The sequence below is a fragment of the Protomyctophum bolini genome (genome assembly GCF_963924005.1).
Source record: "Protomyctophum bolini genome assembly, chromosome: 4".
In the NCBI taxonomy this organism is placed as follows: Eukaryota; Metazoa; Chordata; class Actinopteri; order Myctophiformes; family Myctophidae; genus Protomyctophum; species Protomyctophum bolini.
In genome coordinates, this window is record NC_137865.1 from 18,953,287 (window position 1) to 18,977,325 (window position 24,039).

A 24,039-nucleotide genomic window follows, 5' to 3' on the forward strand; every position below is an offset into this window, starting at 1 on the left:
GGACCTATTCACAAAGAGGAGCTTGTCCGTTAAGGTGCTTAGAAAGTGCTCGGGTCGTTGAAATGCAAGGCGACAGAGCAGCCCTCAGTTTGCCTGCTTTAGAGTTAATTAAGCTGCAGACACAGTTGGCAGGAGCCCCCCACTCCACCCCAGTCCACCTTCATGCTATGCTGATTTCAGTGACCCCATGACACTAAAAGCCACTTAAGCCCTATATATTCTGGTACAACGAACATAAGATGGCCGTTCAGAATGCGTTGCATGGCGCGGGCCCAGTGGAAAACACTGCTTATGGGGCCTCTCTGACCCTCACTCTGCCTTGGTTTCCAGACCACGTCTCAGCCTGGATCATCAACGAGTGTCTTGGCATCGGATGGATGTCCCTTTTATTGAGAGTTCATTTCCCCTTCGCTCATCCCATGGCATGTGCACAGACACGCATTCTACACACGCGCATGCGCACACACACACACACACATGCGCGCGCACACACACACACACACAGGCTCAGTCAAACAGAGGACAGGGACATGACTCTTAATTGTAGATTCATCACAAATGGAACCGATCAATACGGCCCTCTCGACTCCACGGAACATGGCATCAGTGGCATGTTCTGAATTTTGTCCTTTTCTCTTACCAGAGGGGATTAGACACTTAGACACACCCCCCCCCCCCCCCACCACCACATGAAGAGACACTCCCTGTTTTGTTTTCTTCTCAAACCCAACCGACTGATTGCGACGACGTGTGTACACATCCTAGCGCTTTGTCATTGATGTCAAACGCCTATCCTTCTGCAATGTACTGCTTTTTGCGCATGCGCGCTCTCGTTCACTTCCCTTTTTAGCGATCAGAAAGAAAGGCTCGCCACGTGTAATCTAGGGAGCTCTCCGTGGTTTTGACCAGATGGCTATACTTCTGTCTTCATTTCTGACTTCAACATGCATCTCGCCCGGAATATTAACGCTTCTAGAGAGACTTTATCGCAATGATCGCAAGGTAAGCAAGCAACAAACCGAGTAAAAGCTGCCATATCTGCCCGGCACCCCGAGCTTCTATTTTGAAAGAAATCCCAGCGCTGATTGTGTTAATGACTCTGTCACCCTGCGTCTTTGTAGCGTGGAACACACATTTACATGTGTGTGTGTGTGTGTGTGTGTGTGTGTGTGTGTGCGTGCGTACGTGCATGAGTACGTGTGCAATCTGTGCACGCACATACACACATGCATGAGATGTGAGATATAGTTAAATAGGGATACTTGCGTGTGTGCAAAAGCACTTGTGTGCGGATACAGATTCAGAAACACATTCATAGACACTCACAAGTCACACATACTGGCATACGACGTACACAAATAAATGCACACACACATACAAACACGCACACACAGACACATACACACACACACAAACACACTGCAAAACATCCTTACACACTACACACATATACAAACAAATATGTGCATGCACACACACACAAACACGCACACACACACACACACACACACACACAGAGACTGCTGTGTCCTTCAGCCCGAGCGTGACCTTGGGGTTGTTGAGGAGAGCTGGCTCTGAACTAGTGAGAGGGGTGAGAGTGGTGTGCATGTGTGATGTGTGTGTGTGTGTGTGTGTGTACCATTAAACCTGTGGGGGCTTCACTTCACCGAGGCTCTCAGCACTGCACAGCCGGGCCGGGAGGGAGGGAGGCAGCAGAACTGTAATAGTAGCCCTCTGCCTAATGTACTGCTGGGGCATCCACACAACTGAGGTGGTGAGAGCGGGCTGAGACCTGGGGGGGCTCGCTGGATGGACAAATAACTCCTGCCTGGAAACAACAGGCTGGATGGATTGGAGACTATAGCCAGACCCATAAGTAGCCACAATTCAACCTTTTATCTCCATATTATTATTATTATTATTATTTTCATGCCCTACTTACTTACACACAACAGTAGCAAAAATTACTGATCTACAAGCTGCATATGAATCCTGAAAAGTAACAATTTTGCATATAATTGTCTGTGTCAGGTGGAAACCTCCAAAACTGTAATATATTGGCTATTTCTGCCCTGTGTCACCATCTTGCAACGCATTATAAAATAGGCACACACACACACACACACACACACACACACACACACACACACACACACACACACACACACACACACACACACACACACACACACACACACACACACACACACACACACACACACACACACACACACACACACACACACACACACACACACACACACACAGGCCTGGGGTATGTGCAAATCATATACTCATAATACACAGAGAGTTAAATCTAAATCTGCATTTTGAGCTTGTGGATTGGCTATTTTCTTTACAACACTGTCCTATACAACAGGGTCCCTATTCAGCCCCCACGGCTGGGGTGGTGGTGTGTGTGTGTGTGTGTGTGTGTGTGTGTGTGGGGGGGGGGGGGGGGTGTATGGAGGAGCTCCTCTCTCTGTATTTGGCCTCCTCCTTCATGTGATGGGCATGCGGAGCGAGCCCCTCATAAACATTTGAATGCCGTGTGTAGTTTGTTGCACCCTGAGTGAGAAGCTTCAGACCCCTCCCCTCAACACAGCGATGGTGAGACATGTCCACTCTCTTCTCCATGAGACTATAAACTCTTGCTTGGTTATGTTGATTCGTTCAATGTGTGTAACGCTGTCTCACGTTGTTAGAATAGTGTAAGTCTGGCAGAAATCACAGACATTAAAGAGAAGTTAGAGAACATTTCAACACTGAATCCAATTAGGCTGAGTGTCTGGTGTTAGGGTGGTATAATGTCACTGGTTCTCAAAGTGGGGTCCTCGAGGGGGTTCCAGGAAAATAAAGTATACATTGGTGGTTAACTGTCCTCTAATCTCTACCCATGCATCAAATGTCCTCAAAGGAAAACAGCGTGGGATCACTGTGCTCGGCCAGGCCGCATGAATAACGGCCGCCATCACCTCCCCCTCAACGGGGGGGGGGGGGGGGGGGGGGCTACTAGCACTCGTCCTCAAGGAGACACCAGGAGCTGTGGAGTGGACAGGAACACAACAGACTGGACAAGTGGGAGAAGAAGGCTGTGAACCTGATTGCAAAAAAAAAAATGTGTGAGAGGAACCAGAGCCATCTCCGCCATTGGATTGCACCCATGAAGTGAACGGAGTTTGCGTAACTCTGTCTTACTCTATGGCTCTGAGAGGAACTAGGGACAGAGACAAGAAGCGAGAGAGAGGGGGGGAGAGAGAGAGAGAGAGAGAGAGAGAGAGAGAGAGAGAGAGAGAGAGAGAGAGAGAGAGAGAGAGAGGATTTTGAATTTTGAATATTATTGGAACAATCAACCTGGAAAGTTAATCAATTCAGTTCATCCCAAGACCATTACAACTAGACAAACCAAAAAACACAACATTTAAGTATGACTTTCCATTCGAATCCATGAACCAGCTCTCCATTCCCTGTGCCAGGCACAACACCCCCTCAACAGCACAGATGTTATTGAAAACTTAGATTGTTAGTTAACTTGTAGAGAAAGAGAGAGAGAGAGAGAGAGAGAGAGAGAGAGAGAGAGAGAGAGAGAGAGATATAGATGAATAAAACAGGAATGAAGGTTCAGTGACAGTCAGAGTGATAGAGGAGGTGTGAGTGCTGTCATCATTCATAACCCAGCCGGCTGACTGACGCCTCTGCAGTGAGAGTGACAGACAGGGGGCTCTGCCCACCTCGCCTGCACCGCCCGCTGATGACTATTGATCCTGGAATCTCATCAGGACCTGCCCTGCTAAGATGCTGCTACCACATGCCACATGCCACCAGTCTGCCACATGCCACATGTCACCATACTGCCACATGCCACCATATTGCCACATAACAGCAGATCTGCCAGACTGCCACATGCCACCAGTAGGCCTGGCTGTCACAATTAATAGTCTTCTACATAATCGCCTAATCACAATTATTTGAGAAAACTGCAATTATTTTTGCATAATTGCCAATCGTTTCCATGTTGGAAAATGTCCATACATTTTTAAAAATCAACTATTTCAGCTATCTTGTACATTTTTTTGTAAAGAAAAAGATTATGAACACATTCCCTGTTTAAATAAATCCGTATCCTGCCTTAGACGACAGCCTCTCGGCTATACGTAAACAGGCAATGAACCTGAAACCAGATGGCCGCCCCCGTCCACCTCCAATTGTTTACATTTTTTCAAATGCGTTTTATCTCAGATTCGGCCGATAACTAAAGCATCACTGATCACGGTTACAAAATGTATATGTTTCGAATATATATATACAGTATATATATATATTTTTTCCCCCACTTTTTTCACTTCCGGTTCATCGGTTTTTTGCCTTCAAAACATGAAAAGATCTTGGCAGGGAAGAAATAACAAATGGCCCACTGGTTTAGGGTACAGCTTTCCTCACTAATCTCCATATTCTAACTTTTCGTGTTTTTTAAGTGTTGCAACCACTTCTACATCCAGCTTTGTCCACCTGTGTACCTGTGTCTTTGAGCACGAGTATGTTACTCATTTATACCAGTAGGGGGCGCCAGAAACAGAGAGAGGGGTAGTGCTGTGTCTCTAATGAGAGAGAGAGAGAGAGAGAGAGAGAGAGAGGGGGGAGTTGCACCACTTGGTTCACACAGGTGTGATTTTTTTTTCTTTGTTCTCGTAAATGAATGCCCTACTACTTGATCATTCTACACTGTAGAATGATCAAGTAGTAGGCCTAGGGTGTTCATTTACCAAAGATCTGCTAGCTCAATCTAGTTTGTCTACTTTTGATATTTTCTTTTATTTGAATCCTGAAAAGTAACAGTTTTGGACATATGAGGTTTCCACCCGAGTCCAGACAAAGACAATATTCAAGTGGTGAGTCAATACATCTTTCAATAAATAAAATACACACACACACACACACACACACACACACACACACACACACACACACACAGAGCTGAAACTGTCGCAAAGGGGGTGGGGGAAGACAGAGCTATAATAAGAGGTTATTAAATCAGTCTTCTTTGCCTCGTTTTACATATTCATCATAAAACTAATGCAATTATCAATACGGTTAATCTATGTGGCAGTCACGTGGTATGAAAAAGCCATTACTCGTGAGCCTTCTTTAATGAACAAATCTAATGAAGTTTCGCTAATATTTTGCACGTGAGTGCGCGTGTATGTGAGTGTTTGCGTGTGCACACGTGCGCAAGTGAACACGCTCCCTGATGAGGTAGAAGGGAGGGATTTTAATAGGGGGGGGTCTGATGAGACCGTAACCCCTTGTGAAGACAAAAGACAGACAGATCCATTGGAAAAACATACCCAGAGAGATTTATAACGTATACTCCATCACGTAACGGTATTGCTTGCCAAAAGATAACTGATTTATGGCAAGCCACGCTATTTAATGGAGTGTAGATGAAGCTTAAAGATTGTATCAGTGGAATGTGAAGCACGCCGGATGGATCCTCCTCACCTGACGAAACATGAACATGTTGCCAAAGAAAGGCGATGGTTTGGGATGTCTGATTCCACATCGAGACAGGAGGGAGTAGGGGGCGATCGAATACCTGGGGGAGAGAGAGAGAGAGCCTTTAAAAAATACCTTTATTAAATTACTACAGGATAAGGAGGTAAATTGGCAATTATCATGATTATTATCTTTTTGGTTAATCAGATAAGATTTTACATCATATTTGATTTGGCTTTTGTTCTAGACTAGAGGTACTAGACACTTTTGATTCATATTGAACTCATTGATGATTTCTTTACATTTTCATTTAAGAATAAAAGTATTTATTTAAAGACGGTCACGCCACGGACAAAGCCAACTCGGATCGTGACAAAGCATGACAATGAACACAATATTTTGGGCCGATCAAATCATTAGAAAGAATACCATTTGTTTTGTTTGGTTTGAGACGGCGTAACCGTCAATAAAAATAATTATTTTTGAAAAGCCTATGGAGAAAATGAATGGAGAATCATTTCCTGGGCCATTCGCCGTTCTGAAAGGGGGCGGGACTGCGACGCTCTATTGTAATTATAAATTAAACTGGGAGTCCTTGAAATGAAAAAGGTTGAGACTCACTACACTAAACATCACTGCATCCAAACAAGGCAGTGTCGTCTGACACAAAGCAAAACACATGACACTTGAAGGATTTATTTGTGCTGCAGGGACACGTAAAGAGAAATCCCCCACAGACTCCTAAAACCTGCACCATGTATTATTCATGATAAACATCCAAGCCATTTCTGCTGACATGCCAGTCCTTGGAACGCCCAGGCTGAGGACTTTCTGCTCCAGACTTTGTTTGAGGCCGAGGCTGGGCATTATGGGCATACAGCAGTGGGACGCTATTCACTTATGTAATAATGCACTGTCCGTCCGCTTCGCTGATCCGGTTCTTTGCTTATGAATTCCACAGAATGGGAGGGAGGGGGGGGGGGGGGAGAGAGAGACAGACACAGAGAGAGCGAGAGAGTACTCCATCAAAGATTGTTTTACTTAAGTAAAAGTAGCAATACCGTAATGTGGAAATACCTGTTACAAGTCAAAGTCTAGTATTAACAATTTACTTGAGTAAAAGTACAAAAGTAAGTACACTTAAATGACCAAAAGTGAAAGTAACTCATTAAGCAGAATGTCCCATTTCACTAAGACAATTTAGGGCTGAAGTCGGAAATGTATGTTTTGTAATAATAATCTAAAACGAAGTAAAAAAGTAAAAAATAAAGTAAAAAATCACACCCGCGTGAAGTGAGGGGCGCTCTTAACATCGAACATCATGACGTAAAATATCAATAAATTAACATAATTTATTAACAAATTACTAGTTGGCATGAATTCATTCTTTAACACACGTTATTATTTTTCGACCATCATGCAAGGTTTTAAAAAAGTATTCTATATAAAAAAAATCACACCCGTGTGAACCGAGTGGTGCAACTCCCCTCTCCCCCCCGCCCCCCTCTCTCCCTCTCTTTCTCTGTTTCTGGCACAACAGCGCCCCTACTGGTACTCATACTGGTGCTCATTAACGTCACATGTGAACACATAGGTGAACCAACACATAGGTGAACACATAGGTGAACTGAACACATAGGTGAACCAACACATAGGTGAACACGGACATTGCTGTTCCTTGGAGTGGTTGCACCAGAGAGAGAGAGAGAGAGAGAGAGAGAGAGAGAGAGACACAGTGGGAATAGATGTCCTGACCGATGAAAAGGCCAATTACTAGATCGTCTCTGTTGGGTGGAAACCTCACATCTCCAAAAAGGTTATACTTTTCGGGATTACATTTTTTTAAATGGTATAAGACCTGCAAGCTTGAAACGTATTGATACCTTGAGACGCTGCTGTAGTATGAACATGTAGGACATTAATTTAGCAAAAAAGCACAGTTATAATATGAAGATAAGAGGTTTCTTCTGCCCAACAGCAACGAGATGCGCTGCCTCCCTGTGAGCTGCAGCTCTTAATAAAGCAGTTGGTCTACTCTAAACACACAAAGACACAGAGGGACACATGCAGGGCTGACTGCAGCTATCCACTACATTCTCTCCCATGGATTACTTTTTTGATTAATCAAATAATTAAGGTGTGTGTATATATATATATATATATATATATTATATATATATATCAAAAAAGGGAAAAATATCACCTGACGAAGCTCACAGTGAAACGCGTCGTGCTAATAAATAAGTCTCTGTTCCCTGGAGTGTGCAGTCCCTTCCTTGGAAGGTTTTTTCCCGCTTTTGATGTCTATGACTGCTAACTAGACTTGCACCTCCCACGGGTCTTTTTGGATGTGCACGAGTCCCCTTTTTTGTCTTTATATATATATATATATATATATATATATATAAGCTTACTACTTTTTTCTCCCCAATTTAGTCATTGTGCCAATTGATTCCTCCCCTGGCTCACACATGTCTGTGTTTTCACTGCTGTTGTATCCTACTGGCTCACTTGCCAGTGAGGAGCCCCCACCGGGAGGACGACATAGAGCCAAACCCTCCCGCCCGACACCGGTCACCACCAGCCTGTATGAGTGAGTGTAGTGACAAATATCATCCTCCCTGCCCGGCTTCCCTCCCACGAACACAGACCGACACCAGCTTTTATTTAAGAACGATTCACACAGGTTCAATATCCCACCTTGACGTCACGTACCTGGCTGTAGCAGAGTCAGTGTACATAACTTAACTTAACTGTCTAATATCTTCATATATCAACTTTTAATGTTTTTGTCATAAACTAATGCCCTACTTCATCATATAGTGTGGTCGTCGTATTGTGTCGTCACAAAAGTAGTGAAAATAGCTGACCACAACACGTCATTTTGCACCGCGTTGTGAGCTTGTAGATGTTCTATAGATATGTATTATTCTATAATAATAAAAAGGAACCGTTTCGGACATATATACGACGGCGACAAAATGCACCAACATAAACGCTGTCATCCACAGCAGGGTCGCCGGGCATCAGAACCGATCCTCTCCGACTCCAAAAAGACCTCAAAATAGCTTTTTACTGTCACCGCTGTGCACTCCATCCCTTAATCTCCTCAAGGAGATAGATCCATTACCATATTAATAATGTGATGTGAACGGCTGATAGATTAAACTACAGCAATAAAGCAGGCAGGCCCAGCCAAGACACTACTGCCACACACACACACACACACACACACACACACACACACAGTCCCATTTCAATGACAGCGCGGTAATTATAACTATGTCTCAGAGCTGACAGGCAGGTCCTAACGCATGCATCACATCAGACCCAGTCCCATTCCACCCACCCACCCACCCACCCACCCACCCACACACACACACACACACACACACACACACACACACACACACACACACACACACACACACACACACACACACACACACACACACACACACACACACACACACACACACACACACACACAGGTTAACATTACTATACTTGTGAGGACAGCAATTTTATGAATGCATAAACACATGTAACATAACACATCTACTGTACAAGCTAGATCATCAGTTATTTTTAGGTGCACGACACTGGCGGAACGCAAGTAAGTATAAATCATGTTTGAAACTCTAATTACAAGCCCTAAACGTAACCTCTAAATGTCTGATCCTAACCCCAACCTGAATCTCTTTCTAATGGTAAACGTGTCTCTCTTGTGAGGACCAGGAAAATGGTGGACATTTGTATAAATGAGCATGAGGAACATGCACATGCTGGTGGGTCTAATTGTCGGGAGCCAGCGCGTCCCGAGACAGCAGGTGCAGCGGCTAAATGCCACACGAGGGGACAGCACCAGCAACAAAATGCATTTCATCTATAACTCGGGGGTCTTCAACGTTTTCCAGATGAAGGACCCCTTAGCCCAGTGGTTCTCAAACAAGGAGGATCCCCAAAATGTGTATTTGGCCTAAAGACCCATGCACACCTGAAAAGGCATTGTGCCACGGACGACCCCCAGAAGAGAAGATTTGTGTACCTGGTCTGCTCCTTTTCTTTTCTACCCTGTGGTTCCTCTGAGGACCATTGTTGGAAAAACCGCTTGCCATTATTATTAGTGAACTAATCTGTGTCTGGTTGCACCAAGCAGTGGGTTTAAAGTTGAGTCACATTAGAACATAAATCAAATATTAACCAACTTAAAGCTGCACTCTGTATCATTCTCAGGGGAGATAGAGACAACACATATTAATCTACCACTTGTCAACCAGTAGTGGTCAGATGATCACAGGATATTAATGTCCCAATAATAGAAGAGCAGGGAGACCAAATACAACAATTTAGGCTTTCTTGAGTTATATATAATAAAGTATTCAATCAATCAATCCACCACCACCACAGTTATGTTATATAGTATAACTGTAGCTTTAAGCCTGATTAATATTTCACTGTATGACAGCGTTGTACAGTGAGAAATAGCAGATCTACAAGCTCACAATGATATGACAGATGCTGTGAGCTTGTTTTCAAGTCAGTGGTGTTCTGTTCAAGGCAGTGGTGCATTTTAGATATAAAATGTAAATCAAATTTTGAAGTCTATGTTCAAAATAAAACAGCATAAGGGCAAATAAGTAATACTTTTTATGCAGTAACAGTTTGAGAAACGCTGACGTAAGTGATCCAAAGTTTCAATGTTAATGCATGTATGTTGCCAACTATGATGTAACAAAGGTCCTTCTTTGCCCGACTTAACTTGACCAGCGATGGTGCAATGATGACCTAGAACAGCTGGATTTATGAGAGAGAGAGAGCATCAAGTCCCCCAGGGGTCCTATCAGGGGTTAGTACAAGCACTTCATCCATTAATATGTTGGCTATTAGAGATTATCAGATTTAAAAGCTCACAGGCACGGTTGTATATTATTTTGGGGAGAAAAATCTCGAAAATGTTTGGAAGATTATTTTATTTAAAAAAAAATCAGATGGGGGTCCAGTGCTAGATACATGTCAATTTGGGGGTTCTCGACACGAAAACGTGTGATTGTTTGAATTTGTTTCTGCATAGTACAGAATATTGTATTGGGTGGATAATGGCGTTCATTGTTGATTAGGGTCTTTGGCCGGCGGAATTTCCCCAGTGCGATCAATAAAGGCCTTATCTTAGTGTTGGGATTCTTTAGGATTTAAACAATTCCGGTTCCTTAATTAACGATTCCTATAGGTTCCATTTCCACACTATTGTAATTGTATAGCAGATGTGAAGTCCACATGCAGTGTGATTAAACTGGTTCCGGAAACACATCCATGCATCCAAATGTGAAGGAACCAATTTCATTTCCTATTGCATTGGGCTTGGAGATCCTCACTGTTGGATCTCCATTCCTCACCATCTAAACCAGTGTTGTTTTTGGCAGAAATTTTCTATTTTAGATTTATTCATAGTCTTTGGAATGAAACTTCATTTAGTTTTAGTCACATTTTAGTGTTATCATAAATATCATAAGATTTTAGTCGACTAAATCTACAGTTGATTTAGTCGACTAAAATGTGTTTTGGCGGGCCTTGATGCCAACGTAATGGCTTATTTTACATTTTACACTGAAAATAGCCGATCTACAAGCTCGTTGATCTTGTAGATCAGCTATTTTCAGCATTCAAACCAAGTGCAAAATCACTTATACTGGATCTTTTGTCCACTAGTCCCTTCCTAAGTCTATTTTTTATTTGTTGACGAAATTGACAATATATTTAGTCTAAGATTTAGTCATCATAGCTTTCCTTTTCATTTAGTTTTCGTCAGTGAAAAAAGGTAGTCGACAATTTGTAATAAATACAATCTCTGTCTCTCACCAACCTCTATAGCAGCCCCCCACCCCCCACCCACCTACTGTACCACCCCTTCCCATCCCATCCCAACAACAAAAACATAATCTATACAATCCCACAGGGAACACAGGCCAGGCGTAGCTCCGCTGCGGTGAAACATCCCATTTTCTTGCACACAAAACCCCAACATGACCGTGGAATGGTTGCTCGGGTTAATGTAAACAGCTACATTGTTGTGTGTGCAGGCAGCGATCCCGGCAGGCATGCTGGTTGAACTTATTATGCTGTCATCATAATGTGACACAGAGTTTACTGTAGCTCCGCGGCAGGCCACACTGAGCCTGCATTGTGCAGTATATGCATTGTGTGGACGGACGGCGTTGGGATTGCGTTTCTGTATAGCCGCGATCGATGTGACATAGCGGTTACCCGTCCAATGCGAAGGCGAGGACTTTTTACACAAGCAATGTTTGTTTGCCCTGTTGCTGTGGCAAGAAAGGCCAGGCTGAGAGTGTGTGTTGCACGTGCGTGTGTGCATGTGTCTGTGAGTGAAAGAGAGAGAGCACGCTTTGTTTCCATGGCTTCAGCCGCTGGGGGCACGTGGCATTCTTTGCTTGGAATTGCGAAGAGAAATCTTACGAATATGACATTGTTCAATACTTGACACTGACAGTTAACAAGCACACAACTGTGCGACACGCACAAATGCAATTTGTAAACACAAGCAATGGCCTTCCATACAGTATACATTGCTTTCATGTGTGCACGCACACGCACACGCACACACACACACACACACACACACACACACACACACACACACACACACACACACACTCGATTTGCCACTCGATCTGTTATTCACTTGATTCATGCGCATACCCTCTATAGCATTCAGTTAGGGTTGGAGAGAGCCTCCACTGTAGGCCTAATAGATATTTGTATAGAATAAATCTAATAACTAAATTGTTATCGGCACAACATTTTTCAAATGGGGGTCTGGGGCCTGATCATGATTGTGTGCAATAAGTTTAGATCCACCAGAAAAATGCGGGCAAAGAAGTTAAGTACCCATGATTATGTGGGATAAAATCCTTGATTTCTTGCTGGCTAAAATCCTTGATTTTGCGATGCAATAAGCTGGGTTTTATCTTATTTTATGCAGTGAAATTGCAGGAAGTTGTGAAATATGCGAAACAGTTGCGAAGTGTGCGAAAAGTTGTGAAATGTGATTATGCACCCTTTTGGAAAAATAATTTACCCCCGTCCCCTGCATAATTAGTGCTATTTGGCTGATTATGTGATCGCATTTTTCTGGAAGGTTTAATATAAGGCAGTGAGAATGCACTCAATGCAGGTGTGTGTAATAAGGCAGTGAGAATGCAGGTGTGTGTGATAAGGCAGTGATCATGCAGGTGATCAGCCAAGGACAACATAACAGTGTTGAGCCTGCAGCAGTTATTAAGTCACTTCAGAAATGTCACGCCCACACGAAACGGAAATTATTAGCAGCAGCTATATATATGCAACTGACACTGTGACTGCATTAAACCTGTCGGCTTGAGTGTGGGTTTGAGAGAGACAGACAGACAGACAGACAGACAGACAGACAGACAGACAGACAGACAGACAGAAGTCCATATCGTGAAGGGCTACATTTTGTATTTGCACAAGCAAGCTTTGCTCTGTGTGCGTGCACAATTGTGCGCAATGTCTCAAGAACATGCACGGCCGCACGCACGTATACGTGGAATCTCGTGGATGTCTGCCCCGAGTGTCCATGCACGTCATGTTTGTGCCCACCCACAAGTGTGTGAACATCGGCCGCTGCACGTGCATGGATCTGCCTATCTGTGTGCGCCTGGCGTGTGCACGCACGTGTGTGTGAAAACGTGTGTGCACAACTGTGTGCAGTGCATACGTGTTTGTGTGCATGCTTGCACATTTGTTATTGTTGTGTGTGTGTGTGTGTGTGTGTGTGTGTGCGCGTCTTTATGGAGGGGAGTAATTGAGTGGTGGAGGACAGGGCTCAACACCACAGGGAGCCAGCTCGACTTATTGAGGGATGAGCCCAACACCCCCCCCCCCTCATCTATCTCTCCCTCCCATTCCCCCATCTCTCTCTCTCTCTCTCTCTCTCTCTCTCTCCCCCCTCCACTAAGGCAAAGCAGAGTATGGGGCAGAGGGGTAGAGAGATTGAAGGATACATGGAAGGCTGGAGGGGAGCGGAGCGAGCGAGAGAGAGAGCGAGAACCCTCCACAGGAGACACATTGCCTCCACCAAGAGTGGGGGGTGGAGATGGAGGTGGAGGTCTGGAAGGACGGAGGTGGAGTAGAGGGAAGAGGAGGGGTAGAGGGGTGGAGCGCTGAGCTTCAGGGACACACTGGAGGCTCAGAAAGAACAGACGTGTGTGTGTGTGTGTGTGTGTGTGTGTGTGTGTGTGTGTGTGGGGGGGGGGGGGGGGGGGGGGGGTGGAGAGGTGGAGTGTAGACGGAGGAGTGGAGAGAGGCTGAGAGCCGAGAGGAAAGGATGCGAGGGGGCGAGGAAACGAAAAAGGGAAGTGAGGCAGGATTATTGGAGTATGAGTACAATGTAGAAGCATATGACATGGATGGATGGATGGATGGATGGATGGATGGATGGATGGATGGATGGATGGATGGATGGATGGATGGATGGATGGATGGATGGATGGAAGGATGGATGGATGGATGGATGGATGGATGGATGGATGGATGGATGGATGGATGGATGGATGGATGGATGGATGGATGGAAGGATGGATGGATGGATGGATGGATGCATGAAGAAGAGTGAGGTCAAAATAAATAAACAAACAAACACACACACACACACACACACACACACACACAAACAGAGTTACTCAAGTGCACTAGTCTCCAGCAGACATCTCCCCAAACCCCAACCAAGCACAGTCAAGAGACAGTATTCTAGTTTTCAGAAGTTAGCAGATAATACAGTAATCTCTCTGTGTTCTTCTCACCAGAGATTAGTATTAGTATGGTGATAATATTCATATGGCACATTTACATTGTATTGCATTGCTGATTGGTTTACAGGCAGTGCACAGGTCAGAGACGTATTCAGGGGGTTAGTTGGTTGTCAAGGGGACTAAAGCTGACCAGGCAGCAGATCAGACCTGTCTGGTTAGGATGCTGGCCAGGGTTTGACCTGATTCCGATTCTACAAATGGCTTCTAAATCCTAAAGGTTTTCTGGAAAAAAAAACGTTTCTATGTCAGTGGTTCTCAAACTATTTCATGTCAAGGACCCCCAGAATTATCGGTATGTGGCCACCGACCCCCATCTATGTTATGTATGTGGCAGAGACCCCCCAGAAGCAAATATTCAAAGATTTGTGCAACATTTTCACGATTTAAACAAAATAGCAGACCTACAGGCTATGAGCTTGTAGATCTGCTATTTTTCAATAGCTAAATTATAACAATGCTATTTTTCAATAGCTAAATTATAACATAATGCAGTGCAGATGGACCGTTGGCCAGGTGTGATTCTGCACACGACACGTCGTGTATAGTAGGTGAAATAATTCTGGGCTGCCATCCCTCTCTCTGTTACAAGTTTAACTAGAAAGCACAACATATCCACCATGCACCTCAACTGTCAACCTGGCGTCCCTATTTCGGGCATGTCCTTGTAGGTGTGAATATTGCACAATTTCCCAAAGTAGACAAAATAGCAGATCCACAAGCTTGAAACGTGTTGCGATGAGATGCATTTTGAGCTTGTAGATTGGCTATTTTTGCTATTTGTTGCGTGACGAAACATAAATACAGGGTGCTGTGGTAATTCTTTAATGAAAGTGAAACCCTCTTAACCCGTTAAAAACAGGAAAGAATCCGTATCATATTCGATTTTTGTGTGATCTACAAAATGGTAAATGGAAAATGGTGCATTTATATAGCGCCTTTATCCAAGGCGCACATTCATACACCGATGGCAGCGGAAACCATGCAAGGCACCAACCTGCACCTCGGGAGCTGTTAGGGGTTTAGTTCAGTGTCTTGCTCAAGAACACTTTGACACTAACTCTGGGGGAGCCTGGGTTCGAACTGGCAACCATCCAGCTACTCTACCCCTGAGCCACCGCCGCCACTCACAGCGCGTCACTTCATGCGCTGCTTGCTTATACAACTGTCAATCTTCATTTGAAACTATCAATAAAGGCAGATAAGCCAAAAACTAATTGTAAAAAATCGCTATGGGGTACACACACATTGCTCAGCCAATCAAATCATCGCTATGGGGTACACACATTGCTCAGCCAATCAAATAATCACTATGGGGTACACACAAACACACAAAGCTGGGCATAGGAGGGCCTAGTGCTCTTCAAAAAATATCCTGAAATGTGAGAACTCACCCTGGGCAAGACCTACGCTGTAGAGGCTATCATTTGTTTGGGCGGAAGTTGCGGGATATTAGCGGAAGTATCGCCCAAGGAAATGACGTTGATGCTTTACAAATCAGTTTACATTCTCCGCGAATGAAACAAGTGATTGGTCGGGAAAATATCGTATCCGGGGGAAATACATCTGACGGATGTTCCGGAGGATACATCCGCCAATAGCTTCTCTGCCTTATGTTGTGAGTGACCAGGCTTTTCTTTTCGCAGATAAGTAAGCCTGGGACCGAGGCTAGTGAGAACTAGGCCTACTGATTTAGATGGCATGAACCCATCCTAATGGGTTTATGATGCTGAGAACGACACCAACATAATATGGAACGTATGCGTTCAAGACTGACAGCCAAGCTGTGATGATGAAGATAGAGCATTTCAGAACGTGTTCCGGTAAACAAAGTTCAACCCGGAGTTGTGACTTTGATTGCCGTCATGTGTGTGCTTCTTCCTATATCCGGGGCCGATATACAGGCACACCAGGCAGATTGGAGCGGCTAAGAGTAATTACAGTTCAGTTTACAGTTAATTTCACTTCATGAATAATCCAGTGCGATGACTGACAGGTCAGCAAGCATGCGAGCAAAGGCGCGCAGTACTACTTACAGCCCACACACAATCACGCGGGTATTATGATATTAAGCGCTGAAAGTAAATCTCTCTCCAGTGACTCACGGCCACGGGAAGCGATATGTGACAATTTGGAAACACCTACACGCAGCAGAGTGCCGCGCACCTCCATCTCCTCCGGGGAGAACCACAACATCTCTCTCCATTTACTAGAGAGATAACACTTCAACGTCTAAATATCAACTGCATGTCTGCCAAGTGTGCCAACATTAAGCTGTGAAAAAGAGGGAGATTTTCTGGGGTGTCTGCAAATAGCCTATATCCCCAACAACCCCCATTTAAACCTATACCACAGATTAACCACTTTATACTCCATATATACCCCATTTTATACTTCCTATATTCAAAATTAGAAGATGTAATTAAGCTCAGAGCTTGTAGATCTGCTATTTTGTCAAATTTGTCGTAGTCTTGAAAACATTTTTGAAAGCTTTGTGGACGGTTTTTGCCTACAATTACATATTAGGGGTTAAAGTGTATATATTTCTTCCTGGGAACGGTTCATCCATTTTCACAGAACAGTAATGAGCAAGTGTTGTTTGCCCGGTGCTTGAAATCGGGAGATTTAAGGGGAGAAAATTACAAATTGGGAGCAGAGCAGGAGCAAGGCTTTAACCCTTCTGGGAGTAGGGTAGACTCCAGTTAGAATCAGGATGTGTTGACAGGTACACAATTGAAACCGTTGCAAACGTCTCCGGATGGCTGCGGTGGCCTATAGCGTTGTGGGGTTGAAAAACCCAGGCAAACACTTCTGTAAATCATCTCTTCCAGCGGCTTCCTGGAAGTGCTGTTGGTATCCAAGAGAGCTTTGCACAGACACTGCAGGCCGTGTCTGTAAATCATACCAGAGAGCGGCGGGGTTGTTATAATTGCTTTGCAATGCGCGTGATGCCCCGGCGGATTAGCCATGTCATAGCTTATTGCCTTTTTTATTGTTAAGTGCCTCATAAAATCGGCATCGATATGTGCACCCATTGATTTGTGCACGGCTGGCTAGCTAGGCTCCCGAGACACACATGGACATACACACGATGCGCGCAGACACAAAATTACAAATACACACGTCCTATGCCCCATGCACCTCTGTCTCTCACCCCCTTCCTTCCCTCTCTCTCTCTCTCTCTCTCTCTCTCTCTCTCTCTTTCTCTCTCTCTCTCTTCTGTCCCCTTCCTCTATCTCTATCTCTATCTCCCCCCCCCTCTCTCTCTCTCTCTCTGATTTACAATTTAGGCATTTCGCAAACCCTCTTAATCCAGAGCGATGTACGCAAGCAAGGTAAACACGAGGTAATACATCAAATGCATAGAGACAGTGTAGTGTGCCTCAGTAATCTAAGATCATAGGAAAACCAATAACCTAGCAGCATCAGTCTAAACATTTTGAAACTACCATAAGTCAACAAATGAAAATGGCAATCTGTCTAAATTAACCTGCATGGTCGTCTCTCCAAACACACAATTAAATCGTCAAATCTCAATTATTCGAGTGACAATTAATCATCAACTTAAACAAGTAATTGTGACAGCCTCTCTCAGTCACATGGTGGAGAGAGTGCCAGCACCAGCAGTAGATCTGTTGCCTCCCTACTGAGACAGATTGCAGAATAAATGGATGTGTCCAGATGGGTCAGTTGGAGAGGGGGGGGGGTATCTGTTGTGAACCGGATGATGCTGCTGATGATGGTCTGTGAAAAAGACGGAGGTAGCATAATACTTGCCGTGCGGTCGGACAGTCAGAGAGTATGAGTGTGAGTGTGTGTGTGTGTGTGTGTGTGTGTGTGTGTGTGAGCGCATCCATGTTCCAGTACAGTGGTGGGAGGGGGGGCCTCAAATTATTATAATATATAATTAATTTACTATTATATAACCCCAGCTGATTAGCTTAAAGGGACAGTATAATATCTGGTTTTAGATATTTTAGCAGTGTCCATGATGTCAGACACTGGTCTCACTTCTTTCCTGTCTCAGTAAGACAGCCCTCCCCTTATCCACAAGGAGGAGCAGTGCACCAAAGCATTATGGGAATTGTAGTCCAGGAAGGAAGTAAGCCCAGTGTCTGTGACAATAGAACGTCGCAGTCCCGCCCCCTCGAGAGACCCGGAAAATAAATCCCTGTTCATTTTCCTCATAGACTTTTCAGAAAGTATTTATTTAAAGACGTTTACGCCGCGGACAAAGCCAACTCTTGTCGTGACCAATCATGACAACAAACGGCAGGTTACAACACATTTTCTGTTGTTTTTCTTCTTTGTAATTATTTGTTTGGTCCAAAATATTGTGTGTGTTGTCATGATTTGTCACGACAAGAGTTGGCTTCGTACGACGCTTAAAAGGTATTTAAATAAATACGTTTTGAAAAGCCTATGGGGAAAATGAATGGAGAATCATTTCTTGGGCCACTCGTCGTTCTGACGACACTGCTAAAATCAAAAATATCTAAAACCACATATTATACACATAGACCCCTATTATACACATAGACCCACAGTTCAGGGTGGGGGGGGTCCCCAGTTCAGGGTGGGGGGGTCCCCAGTTCAGGATGGGGGGGTCCCCAGTTCAGGGTGGGGGGGTCCCCAGTTCAGGATGGGGGGGGTCCCCAGTTCAGAGTGGGGGGGTCCCCAGTTCAGGATGGGGGGGGTCCCCAGTTCAGGATGGGGGGGGGGTCCCCAGTTCAGGGTGGGGGGGTCCCCAGTTCAGGATGGGGGGGGGTCCCCAGTTCAGGATGGGGGGGGTCCCCAGTTCAGGATGGGGGGGGGGTCCCCAGTTCAGGATGGGGGGGGTCCCCAGTTCAGGATGGGGGGGGGGTCCCCAGTTCAGGGTGGGGGGGTCCCCAGTTCAGGGTGGGGGGTCCCCAGTTCAGGGTAGTTCAAATATGATTTTGGGGGTCACGGCCTGAAAAGTTTGGGAACCCTTGTTCTAGTAGTGCACACAGGGTTCTGCAACTAACCAGTTAGTGCTATATTTGCAATTTATTTTTTATTTGGACATTTGGGTACTATTATTATTATTATTTTGTACGGTAGGAAGTTAGGAACACCAGTTTGAAAGTGGTTAATCTGTCTATTATCCTTTTCAATTATTCAATTGATCTGAAAAAAGGTTTTCTGATTCTGAACCACAGACAGACATCTTGAAATTGCTAAATATGTTTACCCAGCAAACCAAAGCATAATTCCTCATTTCCATAATAAGGAACAAAGAGAAGCATTTTGGTCTTGAGTCTAAATAAAAAAATGTACAGATGAAATAGATCCTTTTTCAAAGGATTTGTCTAATGTTTCCTTCAGATGTCTGAGGAACCGCCTGCGTGTGAAACGTTACACTCTTGCAAATTAAAATAATAATAATGTGTGTTGGGAGATTTTTCTGTTTTTCTGTCTGTAGCTAATTTGGGATACAAATTTGGTTTTAGGAAATAGATTTATTTTTATATGTTGATTGAAGTTATGAGTAGCACATAACAGTATTATGAATATGTTGTCGCTGTCAGGTGGAAACCAGCCCTTTTTTATTGTCATTATATGAAACATTTAATGTATAACCCCCATGCCAAAGCGCCAGAACTTGCCCAGCAGTGTGCCGTCACCCAGGCGGCTGTGTGCATGCAACCTCGTCTTACTGGCTATTATCCTTAGGTCACTATGTTCATTACCATTTGTGTTTAGTTTAGTTTGTATATTATTTGTTTTCAATTTCATTATTCTGTAATTTCTGTATATACTAAATGTGTACTTTTATTGTCTTGTCTTAAATATATCTCCTCTCCAGTCTGTGTCTCGTTGAGAACGATGAGAAAGCACTGCTGTTTGTTGACATTCTAACCAGGCTGCATGACTAACTGAATGATTGATGTTTGGAGGATACCCTGGTAACCCCTTATTTAATGTCACAACGCTAAAAAACTCCCTCGGGCAAAGTCTGCTGAAATGTGGACTTACGGAAAGGGCGCATAAAAGGGCTCTGGCAGAACCCTCATGCATTGGACGGTTTGACAGTAGGGACAGCCCTAAACCCTTATTGGACGGTTTGACAGTAGGGACAGCCCTAAACCCTCATTGGACGGTTTGACAGTAGGGAGAGCCCTAAACCCTCATTGGACGGTTTGACAGTAGGGAGAGCCCTAAACCCTTATTGGACGGTTTGACAGTAGGGACAGCCCTAAACCCTTATTGGACGGTTTGACAGTAGGGAGAGCCCTAAACCCTTATTGGACGGTTTGACAGTAGGGACAGCCCTAAACCCTCATTGGACGGTTTGACAGTAGGGAGAGCCCTAAACCCTTATTGGACGGTTTGACAGTAGGGAGAGCCCTAAACCCTTATTGGACGGTTTGACAGTAGGGACAGCCCTAAACCCTTATTGGACGGTTTGACAGTAGGGAGAGCCCTAAACCCTCATTGGACGGTTTGACAGTAGGGACAGCCCTAAACCCTCATTGGACGGTTTGACAGTAGGGACAGCCCTAAACCCTCATTGGACGGTTTGACAGTAGGGACAGCCCTAAACCCTCATTGGACGGTTTGACAGTAGGGACAGCCCTAAACCCTCACAGACTTAATGTGAAGCACATTTAAAGCGCAATGGGCTCCATGCACAGCAGCCATATTGGAAAGAATATAGGTTTAAAGCTGCTATAAGCAATAATATGTCAACATTTTAATGACCTTTTTATCTATATATTTTTTTGGTATTCATACAGCCAGCAATGGGTAAACCGCTCCCCAAAGAAATGTAGTCTCTGTGACACATCTAGGGGCCACAATCTGCATTCAAAGATTTTCCTAGAAGCTTTGTCATTGGTCGATTTGCCTGTCTACTTCCTGATTGGTTAGTCATTTCAACCGGGTTTTTTTCGACCAATGACAGAAGAAATTTTTGAATTGTGTATCAAAACATTACAGGTATATTTGTATTCATTTGTTTGGCATCAGACCCCAAGAATGTGGATCATTCAAGCACAAAAACTCAGTTTAGGGCATAGAAAATCTTCCATTGCTCCCATTTTCTCTTTATCATCTCAGTCCACTGGGGGAAGGACAGAGAATACGCAGCCATTATTCAATCACCAGCCAAGCATGAATATTAATTGTTTCTGTTTGAGCAACGGGGCTGATCACTTCTCCACAAAAGGCGAGATGTTCTTCATTACCCTACAAGAGCCATCTTCATTATAGAGGCTTGTACTTATACAGTATGTGTTTGCGCGCACATGCATGTACATACAGTATACTGTGTGTGCGTGTGTGTGTGTGTGTGTGTGTGTGTGTGTGTGTGTGTGTGTGTGTGTGTGTGTGTGTGTGTGTGTGTGCACACTCTGTGTGGGTCTTTTGTGTCCGTGACGTATAGCACATAGCTCTACATGTCTCGCATTCCTGGGTGTCATCATCATCAGTCGCCCAGCGCAATCAATCAAGGGAGGCCATTGTGTCGCCATGAAAAAGCCAATGAGCTGCATCAATAACCAAGCCTGCGATCTCATTCCACGAATATTAGCCTAATGAAACAATGTCTACACACACACACACACACACACACACACACACACGAGAACAATGGAGGTCAGAGAGGAAGGAACCATGCACGCTATAGGAAGCATATTTGCAGTCGCTCTCACCTGTGCATAAGGGCCGGGGGCGATATGACTTCAACGTGTCATGATGTGACATGTTGTGCGCTTGTAAACGGGCTATTTTTTATATCTTTGTACACCGCCCACCATCATACAAAAAAGTATAATAACACAGAGTTAAGTGGTTACCTTAATCACACTAATCCATTTAGTTGATTATAAAAAAACGTTTATACATTTTTCGCAACTATCCGTTGAGAAATAAAGAAATAAAGACAATAAATGTAAAACAAAACTGCTCCTCGATTATTTGAGTAATCTACATGAGCAAGATTGAGTCGGTTAGAGGTTCTAAATGTCGGTTTGGATATATTTTCGTGAGGGCTAGAGGGAGGGATAAAGAGAGGGATAGAGGACATGAGAGGGAGGACAGAAAGAGAGAGGAGGGATTTGGAGGGGGAGATGGAGCGAGAAAAACATGCAATCTAATCACTAAGTGGCTTTCTATCCGTGTGTACGTTGATCACAAAGAGGTATTAGCTGACTGTAAGCCTCCCACCCAGATGTCAACCAAAAGCCTGGGGGGTGAATTAATGTGAAACACATAATCCAACTAATCGATTAAGACTGGATTTTAAAATAATACTACACCTGCCTTTTTTTTTAAATACAGTGGCAAAAATACAAAAAATTGTTGATTTCACACATTGTAATCTTGTAGGTATTTTGGTAAAATTAATTGATTATATATTCATGATGTACAAAAAATAAAAACACGCTTCTCATTTACTTAATTAGTCAAAGAAGTAATGGACAGAATAACCTCTAAGAAAAAAAAGTAAAGTTGCAGGAGCCCTAATGGTCACATCTCTCCCTGAAGAGAACAGAAACATGGCATCGCGGAGCCATCGTGATGATGAAGCATGCTTTTCAGTTCCATTAAAGACAACACATCACTCCCCCCCCCCCCCCCCATGATGAACCCAGAGGACCTGCAGCAGTCCTCTGTCCCCCCATGATGAACCCAGAGGACCTGCAGCACTCCTCCATCCCCCCATGATGAACCCAGAGGACCTGCAGCAGTCCTCTGTCCCCCCATGATGAACCCAGAGGACCTGCAGCAGTCCTCTGTCCCCCCATGATGAACCCTGAGGACCTGCAGCAGTCCTCCGTCCCCCCATGATGAACCCAGAGGACCTGCAGCAGTCCTCCGTCCCCCCATGATGAACCCAGAGGACCTGCAGCAGTCCTCTGTCCCCCCATGATGAACCCAGAGGACCTGCAGCACTCCTCTGTCCCCCCATGATGAACTCAGAGGACCTGCAGCATTCCTCTGTCCCTCCATGATGAACCCAGAGGACCTGCAGCATTCCTCTGTCCCCCCATGATGAACCCAGAGGACCTGCAGCAGTCCTCTGTCCCCCCATGATGAACCCAGAGGACCTGCAGCACTCCTCCATCCCCCCATGATGAACCCAGAGGACCTGCAGCAGTCCTCCCAGAGGACCTGCAGCAGTCCTCTGTCCCCCCATGATGAATCCAGAGGACCTGCAGCAGTCCTCTGTCCCCCCATGATGAACCCAGAGGACCTGCAGCAGTCCTCTGTCCCCCCATGATGAACCCTGAGGACCTGCAGCACTCCTCTGTCCCCCCATGATGAACCCAGAGGACCTGCAGCAGTCCTCCGTCCCCCCATGATGAACCCAGAGGACCTGCAGCACTCCTCTGTCCCCCCATGATGAACCCAGAGGACCTGCAGCACTCCTCTGTCCCCCCATGATGAACCCAGAGGACCTGCAGCAGTCCTCTGTCCCCCCATGATGAACCCAGAGGACCTGCAGCAGTCCTCTGTCCCCCCATGATGAACCCAGAGGACCTGCAGCAGTCCTCTGTCCCCCCATGATGAACCCAGAGGACCTGCAGCACTCCTCTTTCCCCCCATGATGAACCCAGAGGACCTGCAGCAGTCCTCTGTCCCTCCATGATGAACCCTGAGGACCTGCAGCACTCCTCTGTCCCCCCATGATGAACCCAGAGGACCTGCAGCACTCCTCTGTCCCCCCATGATGAAC

The 24,039-nt window shown here is 44.9% G+C and overlaps 1 protein-coding gene across 2 annotated transcripts in view; it reads right to left on the reverse strand.

Annotated features, from left to right (window-relative positions):
- The window catches only part of tbxas1 (thromboxane A synthase 1 (platelet)), a 96,224-nt gene that overhangs the window by 54,854 nt on the left and 17,331 nt on the right, over window positions 1-24,039 (reverse strand). For both annotated transcript variants that reach the window (XM_080760707.1, XM_080760708.1), the window contains one exon: window positions 5,500-5,593. In XM_080760707.1, the coding sequence (XP_080616833.1) occupies window positions 5,500-5,593 (94 nt within the window). The remainder of the gene's footprint in view (window positions 1-5,499; window positions 5,594-24,039) is intronic.